The sequence below is a fragment of the Eptatretus burgeri genome, chromosome 2 (assembly GCF_056783735.1).
Source record: "Eptatretus burgeri isolate ZD-2024b chromosome 2, Ebu_testis_v1, whole genome shotgun sequence".
NCBI lineage: Eukaryota > Metazoa > Chordata > Myxini > Myxiniformes > Myxinidae > Eptatretus > Eptatretus burgeri.
The window spans coordinates 145143656-145160325 of NC_140962.1; the positions used below are offsets into that span (position 1 = coordinate 145143656).

A 16670-nucleotide genomic window follows, 5' to 3' on the forward strand; every position below is an offset into this window, starting at 1 on the left:
CGACTGAGCGGGATCTGAACTCAGGACCCGAGGATCCCCAGCCCACCGCCCTAACCATTAAGCCAACATCAGGCATGGACTCCCCATGGAGAACATTTTATTGCCAACTCTGATGCCATAGGTCACATGGTATGGCAGCCATGTTGGATTAAAGGAAAGAAATTGGACATTTTCTCCGAAACCCCTCAACGAAAAAAATTTAAACTTGGCAAATTAATTAACAGGAGTCATTAACTCCTCATGGGGTATATATATATATATATATATATATATATATATATATATATATATATATATATATATATATATATATATATATATATATATATATATATATATATATATATATATATATATATATATATATATATATATATATATATATATATATATATAGGATGAGATCAGTGACATCATCGGTGAAGTGGTATTCCAGCCATAATTGGTTGAATTGAAATATTTATCCAAAAACCTGAAACGTCATTTGTCTGATCAATGACCCGATGTGAGTGCATAATTAAATGAATGATGTTCACAACCCATGCCAAGAAATTATGACATAATAGGGTGCGTGGATGATGCTGTTATGTGAGCCATAATGGTGGCATGTTCAGTTAAGTGTGGTATTTTTGTTCAGAATGAATGTGCAAGGCTACACCACGTGCTCTGGATGCCGTTGTCGTTGTAAAAGTGATTTATTGATGTTTTTGGTGAATTATCTTTGCAGAGATCAAATGGGAAAAGTTTTCCTGTGCCAAGTGTTCCCCACGGGTGAACAGAGAAGTTTCTTTCAATCGCCCGACAGCGACTTTTTGTCAGGACGTTGACAAATTTAAAGGCATGTCTGAAAACAACAATGATGACTACTGCCACAAGTGTTTAACGATCTTGCAACAGGAGAGCCAAAGAAGTGAGAAGCCACACTCGTTTTCTGTTTGCAACAAAGACATCACCTCATCGTGTTTGAAAAGAGGTGAAAAACTACACGCAGGTTTGATGCCACCCAGGTGCACTGTGTGTAACAAGGGATTCGCTTCTTCTTCATATTTATCGATACATCAAAGGTTGCATACTGGAGAGAAACCCTTCAAGTGTTCAAAATGCAACAAGGCCTATATTTGTTTATCTCATTTAACCAGACATCAACGAACACACACATTCGAGAGCCCACATCGGTGTACTGTGTGTAAGAAGGGATTTGCTTCTTCTTCACATTTATCGGTACATCAAAGGTTGCATACTGGAGAGAAACCCTTCAAGTGTTCAAAATGCAACAAGGCCTATATTTGTTTGTCTAATTTAACCAGACATCAACGAACACACACATTCGAGACCCCACATCGGTGCACTGTGTGTAACAAGGGATTCGCTTCTTCTTCATATTTATCGATACATCAAAGTTTGCATACTGGAGAGAAACCGTTCAAGTGTTCAAAATGCAACAAGGCCTATATTTGTTCATCACATTTAACCAGACATCAACGAACACACAAATACGAGACCCCACATCGGTGCACTGTGTGTAATAAGGGATTCGCTTCTTCTTCACATTTATCGGTACATCAAAGAATACACACCGGAGAGAAGCCTTACACGTGTTCTGTGTGCAACAAGGTGTTCAGTCAATCAGCAAATTTATCTGTACATGAGAGAATACACACCGGGGAGAAACCTTTCAAGTGTCATGTGTGCAACAAGGCGTTTGTTCAGTCTTCAACTTTATTTACACATCAAAGAATACACAGCAGGAAGAAACCTTTCACGTGCTATGTGTGCTACAAGGTGTTCAATCAATCTTCGTATTTATCTCTACATAAAAGAATACACCGCGGAGAGAAACCTTACACCTGTTCTGTTTGTAAAAAGTTGTTTCATTTCGCATCAAATTTAGCTTCACATAAAAGAATACACACCAGAGATAAGCCTTACCCGTGTTCCGTGTGTAACAAGGTCTTTAATCATTCGTCATCTTTATCTATACATGAAAGAATACACAGCGGAGAGAAACCTTACACGTGTTCTGTGTGCAACAAGGTGTTCAATAGTTCTTCGTATTTAACTAAACATAAAAGAATACACAGCGGAGAGAAGCCTTACACGTGTTCTGTGTGTAACAAGGCATTTAATGACTCGTCGAATTTATCTGCACATAAAAGAAAACACACCGGAACAGAAAGCAGGGAAAATTTAAAAAAAAACTATGATGAGGCCAACAACTGAAGAAATCGAAATCAACAGTTTGAAAACAGCCCGAAAAAGTTATACCGAGAACTTGGGAAACAGAAACGGAATGTGACAATATCCCTAAAAAAAAAAAAAAGTCTGATGTGCAACAGAAAAATGACTAAAGAAAGAAGAAAGGTGACGCACCTTCTGTACATGGATGATCTAGAACTCTTCGCCCCAAATGATGAATTGTCAGATCAACTGAAACGAGTAAAGCAGTACTCTGAGGACATCCAGATGAAGTTTGGTCTTGACAAATGTGCCAAATACACATTTGTATAAAGAGAAACAAAAATAACTGGAAGGGCAGACCTCCATCACGTAATGCCTGATCCACGAGAACATATGAGGCCCAATACATTTTTGAAATATCATGCCAGACAGTACTATATCGTTTTTGGCCTGATCTCTCAATGGTGAAGAATCACTTTAAAAATTGTAAAATCTGGATTCGGATCTTCAAAAAAATTGAATCTTTTCTTCCTTGTCACACACACCCAACATGTTGACCCAGTTTCGTCCGAATCCATCCACAACTTTTTGAGATATCGTGCTGTATCTCATTCTTGGCCCTATCTCTCATTGGTGAAGAATAACTTTCAAAATTCTAGTCGACAGATCCGGATCTTCACCAAAATCTAATCGGTTCGTCCTTGTGACACACCGAACCTGTCCACAAAATTTCATCCGGATCCGTCCATAACTCTTTGAGATATCCTGTACACAAACAAACAGACAGAAAGGGGTGAAAACATAACCTCCTTCACTTTCGGTAGTGGATGTAAACAACATCTCATTTGATGAAAGTACAACAATACAGGAACTAGAAAACAAAGCACAAGATGTTCTACAAAAATCAATGTATACTGAGGTGCTTTCTGAGATGAGGAGAAGGTGGTTTGATGGAGCTTAACCAAGTACACAGAACATCGTGTGTAGGACTAGCTGAGTATGTGAAAAACTCAACAGACGATCGGATGAGATTTGTACACGAGCAAGAAAACAACAGACCAGAAAAGGGATCCTTAATCCATTTAGCAACAAACTTCCAAAAACAGACCGTGCAAGGGATGAACACCACTCAGGAAAACGAAACAGAAACAAACACAAATTTCCATTGATTACAAAGAAAAAAAAAAGAAAAAGTACAAAAAGAAATATCAGCAGATATACTCTGACAAATGGGAGAATGACAAAAGAGCAGGAAGATAAAAAAAAAGCTTGACAGAAGAGGGATTGACAAGGAAAGCTCTTTGGAATGGCTAAGAAGAGGTAAAATTAGTTGGGATGGAGAACGAGTCATTACCAATGCCCAATATCAAAGACACCAGACCAATGGCTTAAAGAAGTTGGTGGGATCAAGTCAACTGGAAAGATGCAGGTTCTGCAAGATAGGGATAGAAAGCACCTTCACTTTCTCTCGTGATGTAAAAAAAAAAACACGTCAGAACACCAGTACACACAAAGGAACAATAATCTACGGAGAATAGTCCATTGGTGCACACGTTTGCAGGTTGGTTCAGCAGTGATGAACTCTATCGCAGTACCAGTGATGTTGATGACATGAAACTTGACCCAGGCTCCTTGAGCATCCATTGCAACTTCAGTTATATCAGTCTTCTTTGTATTTTCACCTATCTGTACAATCAAGTTTGGGAGATGAAAGCTGATGATTGAAACCCTCTTCAGCCGGTGGTATATCATCTCATCCACAGACTCTGGTTGTTTCCAAACATCTGCGGTTCTTCATGTCCATCTATTCAAGGTAAAAGCCACTCAAGGACATATGGTGTCACAAGAGCTGAGTCCTGGTACCAGGTTGGCAGCTTCCTTCTGGTTGTTGCAAACAATTGGGACCACAACCAGAGAACATTGCACATCATTGTGCACCCGTGATACGGAACTTCCATTTTCTGATGTGGATGAGATGTTCACAAATCCTCTCACCATTGAAGAAAATGATGATGGTGATTTGTGATGTGTTTATGACATCACAAACTACTTCCTCTATTATTAGTATGACCAAAAAGCTTTGTTGAAAATTTGATGACAAAAGCTCAAATAATAATTAAAATTTCAGGTCAATTGGATGAAAAGTGACGATTTTATGTGATGCTAACCTTTGACCTTTTGACCAAATTATTAATTTGCCTTCTCAATATTCTCATAATAAAGGTTTGTTGAAAATTTGATGAAAAAAGCTCAAATGGTAAAAGCAAGTTCCATCCCAGACAGACACAGACTCGCAGACATGACTGCAAAATCCCGTCTCCAGTGGGGGTGGGGAGGGGGGGGGCTAATCAAATACAGTTCCAATCAATTACAGAATACCAGATAACATCTTATGGTTATTGGCTTGTAAAAGTATTACGATTATCAATCAATAATGTCATCATTCCCACCAACCTGAACAATAAATTCAAGACACATGAACTGTACTTTGTCATTCTTGAACATCACAGCTTAATACATCAGTTTCATTCGTACCCTCATTTCTAAAATGGAATTTGCTATAAACTGGAGTTCAAAATGAACATCGTGATGACATAGGAGGAATATAGAAACTATGACAAACAAAGTTCGCAAATATATATATATATATATATATATATATATATATATATATATATATATATATATATATATATATATATATATTGTTGCAGAAATGGCCCTTAGTGTGTTACTAAATATAGGATTAGCCCAGATCCCCCATTAAATGCATGTTTAGCCAGGTTGTTCGGTAAATGGACGCTACATGTGTGTCCAAAGGGTGGAGGAGCTCCTTGTGAGCCAACGGCCATCCATATCTAGTGCCCAACTGTGTCTGCGGATGTCCTCCTGCAGTTGGGTCACTTCTTATTAGGAGGTTGGTGGCAGGATCGGCACTCCGGCCACCGTAAAACCCTTCATTCCACAAAACGCAAAAACGCAAAAAAAATCTGAAAACCCACTCCGTGGGAGTACCTCCTGTGCAGCTTCCCTTCACAGGGCAGCTCACCGGATGACGGGATTGGGGCAAAGCCTTCGGGACCCCCAATCTTTGATGATAGGAGGGAAACCATGGGGTAACATCCCTGGGTCAGATTGCGGGAGAGTGTGTCGGAGTGGTGCTGAGGTGTCGTCCACCAGACGGCGGTCTCCTTGGGTTAACCTGAGGCGGTCCCTTCGGGTGGGTGCCTGGAATGTCCTATCCCTAAGAGAGGATGATCACCTGTCTCTTATCATCTGAGCTCAAGCATTTGGACATCGGGATTGCAGCTCTCTCTCTCTGAGGTTCGGAGACCGGATTGCGGCGAGATAATGGTGGGTGGTTACACCTACTATTGGTCTGGTCGCTCTGATGGTTACCATACCCAAGGAGTTGCTGTAGCTGTGTCCAATAAGCTGACCCCAATGATAATTGAGGTAACACCGGTCAACGAGCGTATTATGAGATTAAGGATTCGCCACTCCTTAGGTGTCATTTCCCTGGTCTCTGTTTATGCTCCGACTGAGGCGAGTGATCTCACCGTGAAGGATGCATTCTACGCCACACTCGAGTCTGTGGTTGATCAGTGCCCCAGACGAGATACACTTCTAGTCTTGGGGGATTTCAATGCATCGACTGGAACTGATAGGGATGGTTATGAGGTGTGTGTTGGTCCCCATGGGTCAGGAACTATGAACCAGAATAGCACTAAGTTCCTTGACTTTGCAAGAAGTCATGGACTTAGGGTGGCTGGTTCATGGTTTCAGCGCCCACAAACTCATCGCTGGACTTGGTATTCCAACGCTGGTGGTGTGGCAAAGGAGATTGACCATGTCCTCAATGACGGTCGTTGGAGGATGATCCAGAACTGCAGGGTCTACCGGAGTGCTCAGTTCCTCAATACTGACCACAGGCTTGTTGTAGCAACTCTAAAGCTGCACCTTAAATCCTGGAGAATGGTACCATCCCAGCCTAGGCTGGATGTTGCCAAGCTCAGGGATGAGAGAGTAGCTGAGGAGTTTGCGAACAGGCTGAGTGGACACTTGGGGGGTCTGGGTGCTTTGGGGGTCCTGAAGAGTTGTGGAGCGCCTTCAAGACCACCGTCCTTGATGTTGCTGGTGGATGCCTTGGAGCTCACCGCAGGGCAAAGAAGAATTTTGTCTCTCAAGGGACACTGGATACCATTGACCAGAGTCGCAGGGCCAGGCTGAATGGCAGAGCTGAGCTGTTCAGGGAGCTGAGGCGTAAAACTGTACGTGCACTGAGGGTGGACAAGGAGGCCTATGTGCGAGGAATCTGTGAGGGGGTAGAGCATCACCTGTGGACAGGTGATTCTCGTCCCGCTTACAGGGGAATTCGCGCATTACGTTCATCCAAGCCCATCCCTCGGAGCACTGCAGTTCGAGCAGAGAGTGGTAGGCTCTTGACAGAGGAGTCTGAAGTGAAGGCCCGCTGGGCCGGTTACTTTGAGCGGTTGTACCAGGCTGATCCCCCAGCTGTCGAGTTGGACGTCAAGGGTGTTACAATCCCTGTTGCTGACCCTCGAATCAACTGTGGTCCATCTTCGCTTGTGGAAACACGGGCTGCGGTGAACCAGTTGAAACGGGGTAAAGCTCCAGGGATCTGTGGCATCTATGCCGAACTTCTCAAGGCTGGTGGAAATGCTGCACTCGTGTCGTTGCATGCAGTTATGTGCTCTGCCTGGAACACAGGCATCATCCCAACTGACTGGAAGAGGGGCCTTGTTGTCCCTCTCTGGAAAGGGAAGGGTGATCGCCAAGACTGCAACAACTACCGAGGGGTGACGCTGCTCTCAGTGCCGGGCAACGTCTTTGCTCGGATAATTCTTGATAGGGTTCGCCACCATCTGCTTGAGCACCAGCGTCCAGAGCAGTCAGGCTTTACACCAAAGAGGTCAACGATTGACCGTATCCTTGCACTTCGTGTCCTCACCGAACGCAGACGAGAGTTTCGGCAGGGGCTGCTTGCAGCCTATGTTGATCTCTGTAAAGCGTTCGATTCAGTGAATCGGGATGTCCTCTGGAGGATTCTTGGTCTTCGTGGGGTGCCACTAAAACTGATCGATCTGATGTCTGAACTCTACTCTGGTACTGAGAGTGCTGTGAAGTGTGGTGGTACCATCTCTGACTTATTTCCAGTTGTTACTGCAGTTCGTCAGGGGTGTGTACTTGCCCCCACACTTTTTAGCACTTGTATGGACTGGATTTTAGGGAGGATGTCGGAGAGATCAAGTTGCGGTGCATCGTTTGGGAATGTCAAGATCTCGGACCTTGATTTTGCAGATGATGCAGTCATCTTTGCGGAGACTTTAGACATCCTCTTGGGGGCCCTCGAGGTGCTGAATGAGGAGTCGGAGCCGTTGGGATTACGGGTTTCTTGGGTCAAAACTAAGATCCAGGCTTTCGGTGACATCTTGGATGCTGCTGTCCTGTCTGTGTCTGTTTGTGGTGAGGATGTTGAGGTCGTGGAGAGATTCACTTACCTTGGCAGTGATATTCATGTCTCTGCTGGCTGCGAGTCAGAGGTCAATAGACGTCTGGGTCGGGACTGGGGAGTCATGGATTCATTGGATTATGGGGTGTGGCGCTGCCGGTACCTGTGCGGGAGGACGAAAGTCCGAGTCTTCAGGTCCTTGGTACTTCCAGTCTTGCTCTATGGGTGTGAGACTTTGACTCTGACCAAGGATCTGAGACGGAGACTTAATTCCTTTGGTACCAGGTCTCTTCGGAGAATCCTTGGCTATTGCTGGTCGGATTTTGTGTCCAACGAGCGGTTGCTGAGAGAGACTCGGATGAGATTTGTTACCTGCATGGTCCGTGAGCGTCAGTTGCGGCTGTATAGACATGTGGCTTGTTTTCCTGATGCTGATCCTGCTCACCAGATTCTCTCAGCGAGGGAGTCTCATGAGTGGAGGAGGCCAGTGGGCCGACCACGTGCCTCATGGTTGCAACAGGTTGACCATCATCTGAAGGAGATGGGGATGGGCCTGGCATCTGCCTGGGGGATGGCCAGACGGAGGCCCCTGGAGTACCGGCGGAAAGTGGACGCAGCGACGCGCTGTTCTGGCACATGCTCCCATACCTGACCTATGTGTGTCGGGAGGTGTAAGAGACTGTTCATTGTTGGTACATTGGTGGTGGACCGAGAGGCTCTTCTTCCTTCCTTTCTCCGGACAATAGACTCTGCCCAGCGCACTGAGAGGGGGATTGGCCTCGAGAAGGAAGTGAAACTGAAGGGAGGAGTTTGTCGGCTTCGTAAAGGGGCGCGCCCCAAAAAGAAAAGGTGGTGAACATGAGAGCGCCGAGGTGGAGCCGATCGGCTGTACACGGGACGGCTGTGTCTGTTTTCATGAGGAACGAGCCGAAAGAAAGTCAGGGAAGGCAACAGAGAAACGACGAGTGTGGAGTCACGAACTGCTGGATGAGCAGTCGGCTTGGAGGCGAGCGTACGCCGAGAAAGAGAAAGTAAAACTGCAGTGGGCTTCGAGGCGAGCGAGCGAAGGAAAGGCTGGGGTGAATCTGCGACAAGAGCACCGAAGTGTGGTGCGATCGGCAGTAGGAGGAACTGAACCTGAGGGTCGAGTCTGCCATCTGCCGAGGGAGTGACTGAGCCTGAGTGTCGAGTGAGGATTTTCTGCTGTGTAGAAACGACTCGATGCTGCCTGCACGTCAAGTCGGCGATCGACTTTCATGAGAAGGTCCTCGACACATTTGTCGAGCCACCTGCCGATCTGCCTGCCAGAGCCCAACACCACGATTTCACCTTGTCTGGTGAACAGGCCAGGCCTGGACTTGTATGCTGGACCTTGTGAGAGACCAGCTGAGACCCACCATCGATCTGATGGTCTTGTGCCATCGACATTGCGTGGGGTCAGAACGCGCTGAGGAGGGCGTGCGCAAGCAGTGCCTTGAGAAGAAAGAGTGCGGCGCCGCCATCTTGCCACACGGCGTGCTCGAGCTTGGGGCTCAAATCCGTGGCCATCGGCTTGTCACGAGCCACATTCGTGCTTTTGACACTTTCCTCTCGTCCGTGAAACATCACCAAGTACTCTGTGTCTTCTCTGCATGCTGTCCGTGTCTTGTTTGCATGTCGTTTAAGGTTTATCTCGTTGGAGTTCCCTTCGAAACCTGTAATCCGTAGCTCCCTAGTTAAGAACGGGTTAAAGATTAATGATAACATTGTCATGAATGTTTTGCTTGTGTCGTGTTCCCCGATGTCCCCAATAAATCTCGCTGATTCGTATGAAGTTGACGCTTTGAAATAATTCGTGCCGCGTCGAGGAACGATCTGCACGATTTGGGTATAAAAACCAAAATGGTTACAGACTGGTAGACTCCGCTCGGTCTCTGACAAAACCAGTCTGTAACCGGGTCTATTCCCCCAGCTGGCAAGGTACAGGTGTATTTTGGTATCGTGGTTTGAGATGCGTAACCCGAGAATTGTGCCGAACCCGCCGGCGTTATAACCCCAGAGACGGCGGTGGTTAGGGTGGCGCCGAATCTGTAACATTTGGTTGTCGAGAGTAGGGTGCGAAAACCCAAACTGGTTACGGACAGTGATTGACGCCTTCGTCGGAACCCCCACCCCCGGATCCGCAGGAATAACAAACCGTGCTTCCCCATTGTCTCAGGTCACTCACCTGCATTAATTTTTTTCATTTATTGAATTTCATATATTTTTATTTTCATTTATGGGTACTTTCTGACAGTTCTGTGATTTTTCCCGGTGTATCGGCTTCGATGTCCGTTGGCAAGCAGAAATTTAACTTTTTATGTCACCCAGAAGGTATCGAAGGTTAATATCAGTGAGTCAGTGAGTGATTAGAATGAGCTTTATATATTACATCATGAAAATAAAGGTGATATTTGAACTTTTTTATTTAACTCACCCTCAGGTGACAAAGTATCTCAGCAACCGCAGATCACAGTGCTGAAAGCACTGACTGGTCATGATAATGTTACGGCTGTGGAAATTTGCAGAACACCATAAAGGGTCCTGAGATCAGTTATCCCGGTGAGTGTTCAGATAGGTCCCCACCGTTGTTAAAGGGAATTTCTTCGTGTTTCACCGGGCTGCGACCCTTTCAGATAGTGTTTTTCTTCTTCTATCGTTATTTTGGACCAATCATAACTCAACAACCAAATCACTACCACCTTCGCCTCTTTACCTCCACAACCGCCAACAAACCCACACCACAAACATCGCATCACCTTTGTTCCTGAAGCGACGCCATCTTCGCGCCAGCAGCGGCGGGATCTGAACAAACGACATCGCTGCGGGCAGAGGCAAGGGTTCTCTCGCCACCGAGCGCATCGGTGATTTCCACGACGTCGGCTTTCCGGGGTCGAAGGTTGAGCTGTCAGAACGAGCGCGTCGGTGATTTCCACGATGTCGGCTTTAAGGGGTCGTAGGTCGAGCTGTCAGAACGAGCGTGTCGGTGATTTCCACGACGTCAGCTTTCCGGGGTCGAAGGTCGAGCTGTCAGACTGAGCGCGTCGGTGATTTCCACGACGTCGGCTTTAAGGGGTCGAAGGTCGAGCTGTTAGAACGAGCGTGTCGGTGATTTCCACGACGTCGGCTTTCCGGGGTCGAAGGTCGAGCTGTCAGAACAAGCGTGTTGGTGATTTCAACCACGTCGGCTCGCTGGAGGTCGAAGGTCGAGCTGTCAGAACGAGCGTGTCAGTGATTTCCACGACGTTGGCTTTCCGGGGTCGAAGGTCGAGCTGTGAGACCGAGCGCGTCGGTGATTTCCACGACGTCGGCTTTCCGGGGTCGAAGGTCGAGCTGTCAGACCGAGCGCGTCGGTGATTTCCACGACGTCGGCTTTCCGGGGTCGAAGGTCGAGCTGTCAGAACGAGCGCGTCAGTGATTTCCACGACGTCGGCTTTCCGGGGTCGAAGGTCGAGCTGTCAGACTGAGCGCGTCGGTGATTTCCACGATGTCGGCTTTAAGGGGTCGAAGGTCGAGCTCAGAACGAGCGTGTCGGTGATTTCCACGACGTCGGCTTTCCGGGGTCGAAGGTCGAGCTGTCAGAACAAGCATGTCGGTGATTTCAACCACGTCGGCTCGCTGGAGGTCGAAGGTCGAGCTGTCAGAACGAGCGTGTCAGTGATTTCCACGACGTTGGCTTTCCGGGGTCGAAGGTCGAGCTGTGCGACCGAGCGCGTCGGTGATTTCCACGACGTCGGCTTTCCGGGGTCGAAGGTCGAGCTGTCAGACCGAGCGCGTCGGTGATTTCCACGACGTCGGCTTTCCGGGGTCGAAGGTCGAGCTGTCAGACCGAGCGCGTCGGTGATTTCCACGATGTCGGCTTTCCCGGGTCGAAGGTCGAGCTGTCAGGCAGATCGCGTCGGTGATTTCCACGACGTCGGCTTTCCGGGGTCGAAGGTCGAGCTGTCAGACCGAGCGCGTCGGTGATTTCCACGATGTCGGCTTTCCCGGGTCGAAGGTCGAGCTGTCAGAACGAGCGTGTCGGTGATTTCCACGACGTTGGCTTTCCGGGGTCGAAGGTCGAGCTGTGAGACCGAGCGCGTCGGTGATTTCCACGACGTCGGCTTTCCGGGGTCGAAGGTCGAGCTGTCAGACCGAGCGCGTCGGTGATTTCCACGATGTCGGCTTTCCCGGGTCGAAGGTCGAGCTGTCAGACAGATCGCGTCGGTGATTTCCACGACGTCGGCTTTCCGGGGTCGAAGGTCGAGCTGTCAGACGGATCGCGTCGGTGATTTCCACGATGTCGGCTTTCCCGGGTCGAAGGTCGAGCTGTCAGACAGATCGCGTCGGTGATTTCCACGACGTCGGCTTTCCGGGGTCGAAGGACGAGCTGTCAGACCGAGCGCGTCGGTGATTTCCACGATGTCGGCTTTCCCCGGTCGAAGGTCGAGCTGTCAGAACGAGCGTGTCGGTGATTTCCACGACGTTGGCTTTCCGGGGTCGAAGGTCGAGCTGTGAGACCGAGCGCGTCGGTGATTTCCACGACGTCGGCTTTCCGGGGTCGAAGGTCGAGCTGTCAGACCGAGCGCGTCGGTGATTTCCACGACGTAGGCTTTCCAGGGTCGAAGGTCGAGCTGTCAGACCGAGCGCGTCAATGATTTCCACGACGTCGGCTTTCCGGGGTCGAAGGTCGAGCTGTCAGACGGATCGCGTCGGTGATTTCCACGATGCCGGCTTTCCGGGGTCGAAGGTCGAGCTGTCAGACCGAGCGCGTCAGTGATTTCCAAGACGTCGGCTTTTCGGGGTCGAAGGTCGAGTTGTCAGGCCGAGTGCGTCGGTGATTTCTACCATGTTGGCTTTCCGGGGGTCGAAGGTCGAGCTGTCAGACCGAGCGCGTCGGCGATTTCCACGACGTCGGCTTTTCGGGGTCGAAGGTCGAGCTGTCAGACCGAGCGCGTCGGTGATTTCCACGATGTTGGCTTTCCGGGGGTCGAAGGTCGAGCTGTCAGAAGGAGCGCGTCGGTGATTTCCACCACGTCGGCTTTCCGGGGTCGAAGGTCGAGCTGTCAGACCGAGCGCGTCGGTGATATCTACCATGTCGGCTTTCCGGGGGTCGAAGGTCAAGCTGTCAGACCGAGCGCGTTGGTGATTTCTTCCACGTCGGCTCGCTGGAGGTCAAAGGTCAGAGTGCAAGGGTCGAATCTCGTTTCCCCGGCCCTATATAAGGACGAGCAGAACGGAGCTTCGGGGTTGTGGATTGTGGGTCGAGTTGAGTCATTCGGTGGAGCTCTGAGTCTGGAGGGGTCGGAGAGCCGAGCATGAGTCAAGGGCAGTCTGCGGCGGTCAGGAAGGATCGGAGAGCCTGGAGAACACCAGAGGGCTACGTGGAGACCACAGCCGGAGAGAGCTTGCCAGCGCCAAGGCTGTCCGAGGTGATCGAACCTCTGCGTGATTCGCGCATCGTAGAGGGACGGACGGAGCTTGAGAGGGCATCAACTCTTGTAAAGCAACCACGCTGAGAGAGCGTCGGTAGACCCGTCCGTTCCTCTCAACCGCGATGCCGGGGCCCAGATCACCTCGCCGTCGCTGTCCTAGCTGCCGTGGGGAGAAGGCGTCATGACCTGCCCATCGTTGCAAGGCCGCAAACCAGGCGCGGCTGTCCTAGCTGCCGTGGGGATGAGACGTCGAGACCTGCCCATCGTCGCACCGCGAGGGTGCGGGTAAGACGCATCGGTCTCGTGTGCCCGTTCGGTCATCCCGGCTCCACGCCACATAGGGTCCACGGATCCCGTCTGCCACCCTTGTCTTTGGGGGTGGCCATTTCTCTTCTTTTGAATGCATGTTGTGGCGCCGTCTATCAAGTAGACTCGTATAAGTGATTGTGCATTCTCATTGCTTATATTCGGTTTTATTGCTTTCTTGCCTGTATACATGTTCCATTGTGTTGGCTGTACATACGTGCATGACTGTCTTGCCTGAATACGTGCAAATCGTTCATAAATGTGCTTTGTTTGAATGTTTCCCTTTTGAAAAGCCATCTTGCATCGTTGAATGAGTAGTGGGTTTTGAACGCCCGGTAAAGAGAATCGGATCCGTCGAGGTTGGCGATAACACCGCTCGGTTATCACTATAGTACGGAACGGACCGCTTGAAGTGGTTCGTGTCCCAGGCCGACCTGCAGCGCGGTGCAGCCCCTCCGGGCAGCCCCTCGGTAGGTTGCCCGCGCGGGTACTTAGGTATATGGGCATTCGGCGATTCACCTTATTTTGCGCGGGTAGAATGCGGACTGGGCTGTGGTGAGGTTAAACCCCCACCCATGACTGGTTCCTGGCGGTAGTTCCAGGAGGGTCACAACTGAATTGTCCGTCTGGTGGGCGACGCAGTTGCGATTGGAGTTACGCGGCCGATCGCATGCCGGCAGGCGCGAATTCGCAACAATATCAGAACAATTTACTTAGAATCACCAAAATTGGAAATATTGTAGCATCAATGGCACAATAAACGTTGAGCTCGTTGCGGCGGGAGGTTAAAATCCCGTGATGTACCGAACAGTTTAAACTACTGTGGAAGACATTCCAAATGATGGCCGACTACGCGGGTGCGATTCGTGTGGAAAAATTCAAGAACCTTAAAGCTTTTGTTTGAAATCAATGGGTTCATTTCCTGAAACCAAAGAAGATGACCAAAGGATGGTCATCGCAGCAGAGGAGACGACGGCGGGTATCGAGGGAAGGAAGGGAATACAATTAATAAATAACTAAATATGTACAGTGAGGTAAAAATAAATCTAAAGAAACTAAGGCACCTCACTCCGGACTCAATCACAGATGGGAAAGGGACAAAACCTGGAGACTACGCTCTGGTGGTAGTTAGGGGGGGTGGGGAGGGGAGAGAAAGAATGGTTGCAGGGCAGCCACGAGGAGGATGACAGGCAAGATGATGGGTGGCATGTAGCAGGCAGACGAACAAGCACAGGACAGGGTGAAGGCAGGCAAAACAGGATGATCCTCTTAGAGCTCTCTTCCGCCCTCTTTTCCTCCCTCAAGTTGGCTCTCAGCCCTTGTTCTCCTCAGACTCCTTCTCTCCATGGTGTTCTCCGTCCCCCTCAGACCAACCACTCTTTTTTTCGCTCCTCCCTCATGCCCGGGCAACGCTCCACCCCTGGTAGGCGATCCGAGCTCCGCCTCTTGGGAGGCATCCATAGCTCTGCCCCACTCTTCCTCTCTTGCCAAGTCTCCCGGCATCCCCAGTAGTGGTTTACATTGGGGTTTATACACAATTTCCTTAGCCATAATCCCTAACTAATTATTACCATGCACCATCCCCTGCATGGTGCACATTCAAACAAGACATTCCTTAAGCTGACGTGTCCCAACTTATTACATTGAGATTGGTTTATTACTCATACACGGACTATGCTTCTCTATCCATTCTTATCTGCTCTCTGGCAATAACCTCCCCTGCCCCCCACAAATATAACAACATTAACCAACTCTCAAATTTCTAATGCAAAAACACAACCAACATCCTGAATGATTGTTAGGATTTTATTTTTTTTCCCACGGCCACTATTATGGCGTGTGGCAGGCTGTCTCATCAGAGTACAACTACTGACAGAGCAAACGGTGCTATAAATGAACATTTGCACTGTACTAACCTGTCACAAACATAACAATGACATGTTATCAGCAAGGGAAGAAAACCGAGCCATCATTTTGTTAAGTTTAAATGAACATCCATTTGGAAATCGCTATGGCGGAACAGCGTGTAAAATCACAAGATGGCATGAGATGGTGCAACATGGTGCGAGATTGTGAGCAGCATTATGGGAAACACAAGGATACTTATTTTATAATGAGATATAGCAAAACCACAAAGTCAACGTCAAATATGTTATTTTCAACAATCTATAACACCAACGATTGTTTCAAGAAAACCTTTCATCTATTTATAAAATACTTCCAAATCTCAGAAAACCACCAATGATTCCTAACACATCTGGTATGCACCATTTATGAATTCATAAACTCCTTTACTTAGGTAAATCAAATAGGGTTTTTAGGTTTTATTCAGAGGGGGATCATTTATAAATCAAAAGAGGTGGTGTTAACATTGCACAGGAATTTAGTGAGGGCCACATCTATAATATTGTGTGCAATTCTGGTCAGTATGGGACCATACTCTGTGCAGAGTGTTGGTGCTGCCTAAGCAGTCTCCTTGGCTATTGGGCACAATCCTGGATGGGTCGCCACTCCGACGCAGTATACCAGCATGCTGGCACTCATTTTGCTGACCTCAGAAGGATGACAGGCCGAGTTAACCCCACCTGGTATTAATTGAACAGCTCAGCGGGATTTGAACTCAGGACCCGAGGATCCAAAGCCCACCACCCGAACCATTAAGGCAACGCCAGGCAATGGTGAAGAATCACCTCAAAAATTCTCGAATTCGGATCTTCACCAAAATCGAATCAATTCTTCCTTGTCACACACCCATCCTGTCCACCAAATTACGTTGGAATCCATCCATAACCTTTTGAGATATTTTGCTGCACAGGAAACCCTCTAATATCACGGGTTCTGCTATCATGGGTTTCTACCAATTGTGGGCAACCGATTGTGTTCCTATTCCATTATCACGGGATTTCATTATGACCAATCGTAGTTTGTGAGCTGAGATGAATCAACATTTCCCTCCCATGCGTGAACAATTACCTCCCATTAAGGCGCTGTCACACCTTGACGATTTAGCCAGCAATGGCAACGTATAAAAATGTATGTAAAATGTTGGCGTACGCTGAAATTTTGATGTTTTTTTAAAGTTTTGATCGTATTCATAACGTGTTGGTCGTATGCATAACATATTAGTAATGGGCACAGAACGTTTCGTTGTCTTATAGATAACTTATACCAACGAATGCTTAGCCTGTTGTCGGCGTTCACAACCTATGCCCAACGATAGTTTAACTTAGGCATCGCGCGCTGCACGTATCGCCGACGATGTCGTGGCGTAGCCTGTTAAA

General features: G+C 48.1%; 1 protein-coding gene across 8 annotated transcripts in view; it reads left to right on the forward strand.

The window, feature by feature from the left end:
- The window catches only part of LOC147033430 (uncharacterized), a 68551-nt gene that overhangs the window by 37614 nt on the left and 14267 nt on the right, over positions 1 to 16670 (forward strand). For 5 of the 8 annotated variants that reach the window (XM_085871618.1, XM_085871620.1, XM_085871619.1 and 2 more), the window contains one exon: positions 728 to 4659. The exons of the other annotated variants lie outside the window; for them this stretch is intronic. In XM_085871618.1, the coding sequence (XP_085727744.1) occupies positions 728 to 2220 (1493 nt within the window). In that variant the 3' untranslated portion in view covers positions 2221 to 4659. Of the gene's footprint in view, positions 1 to 727; positions 4660 to 16670 lie in introns of those variants that run through there. 8 annotated transcript variants of the gene reach the window in all.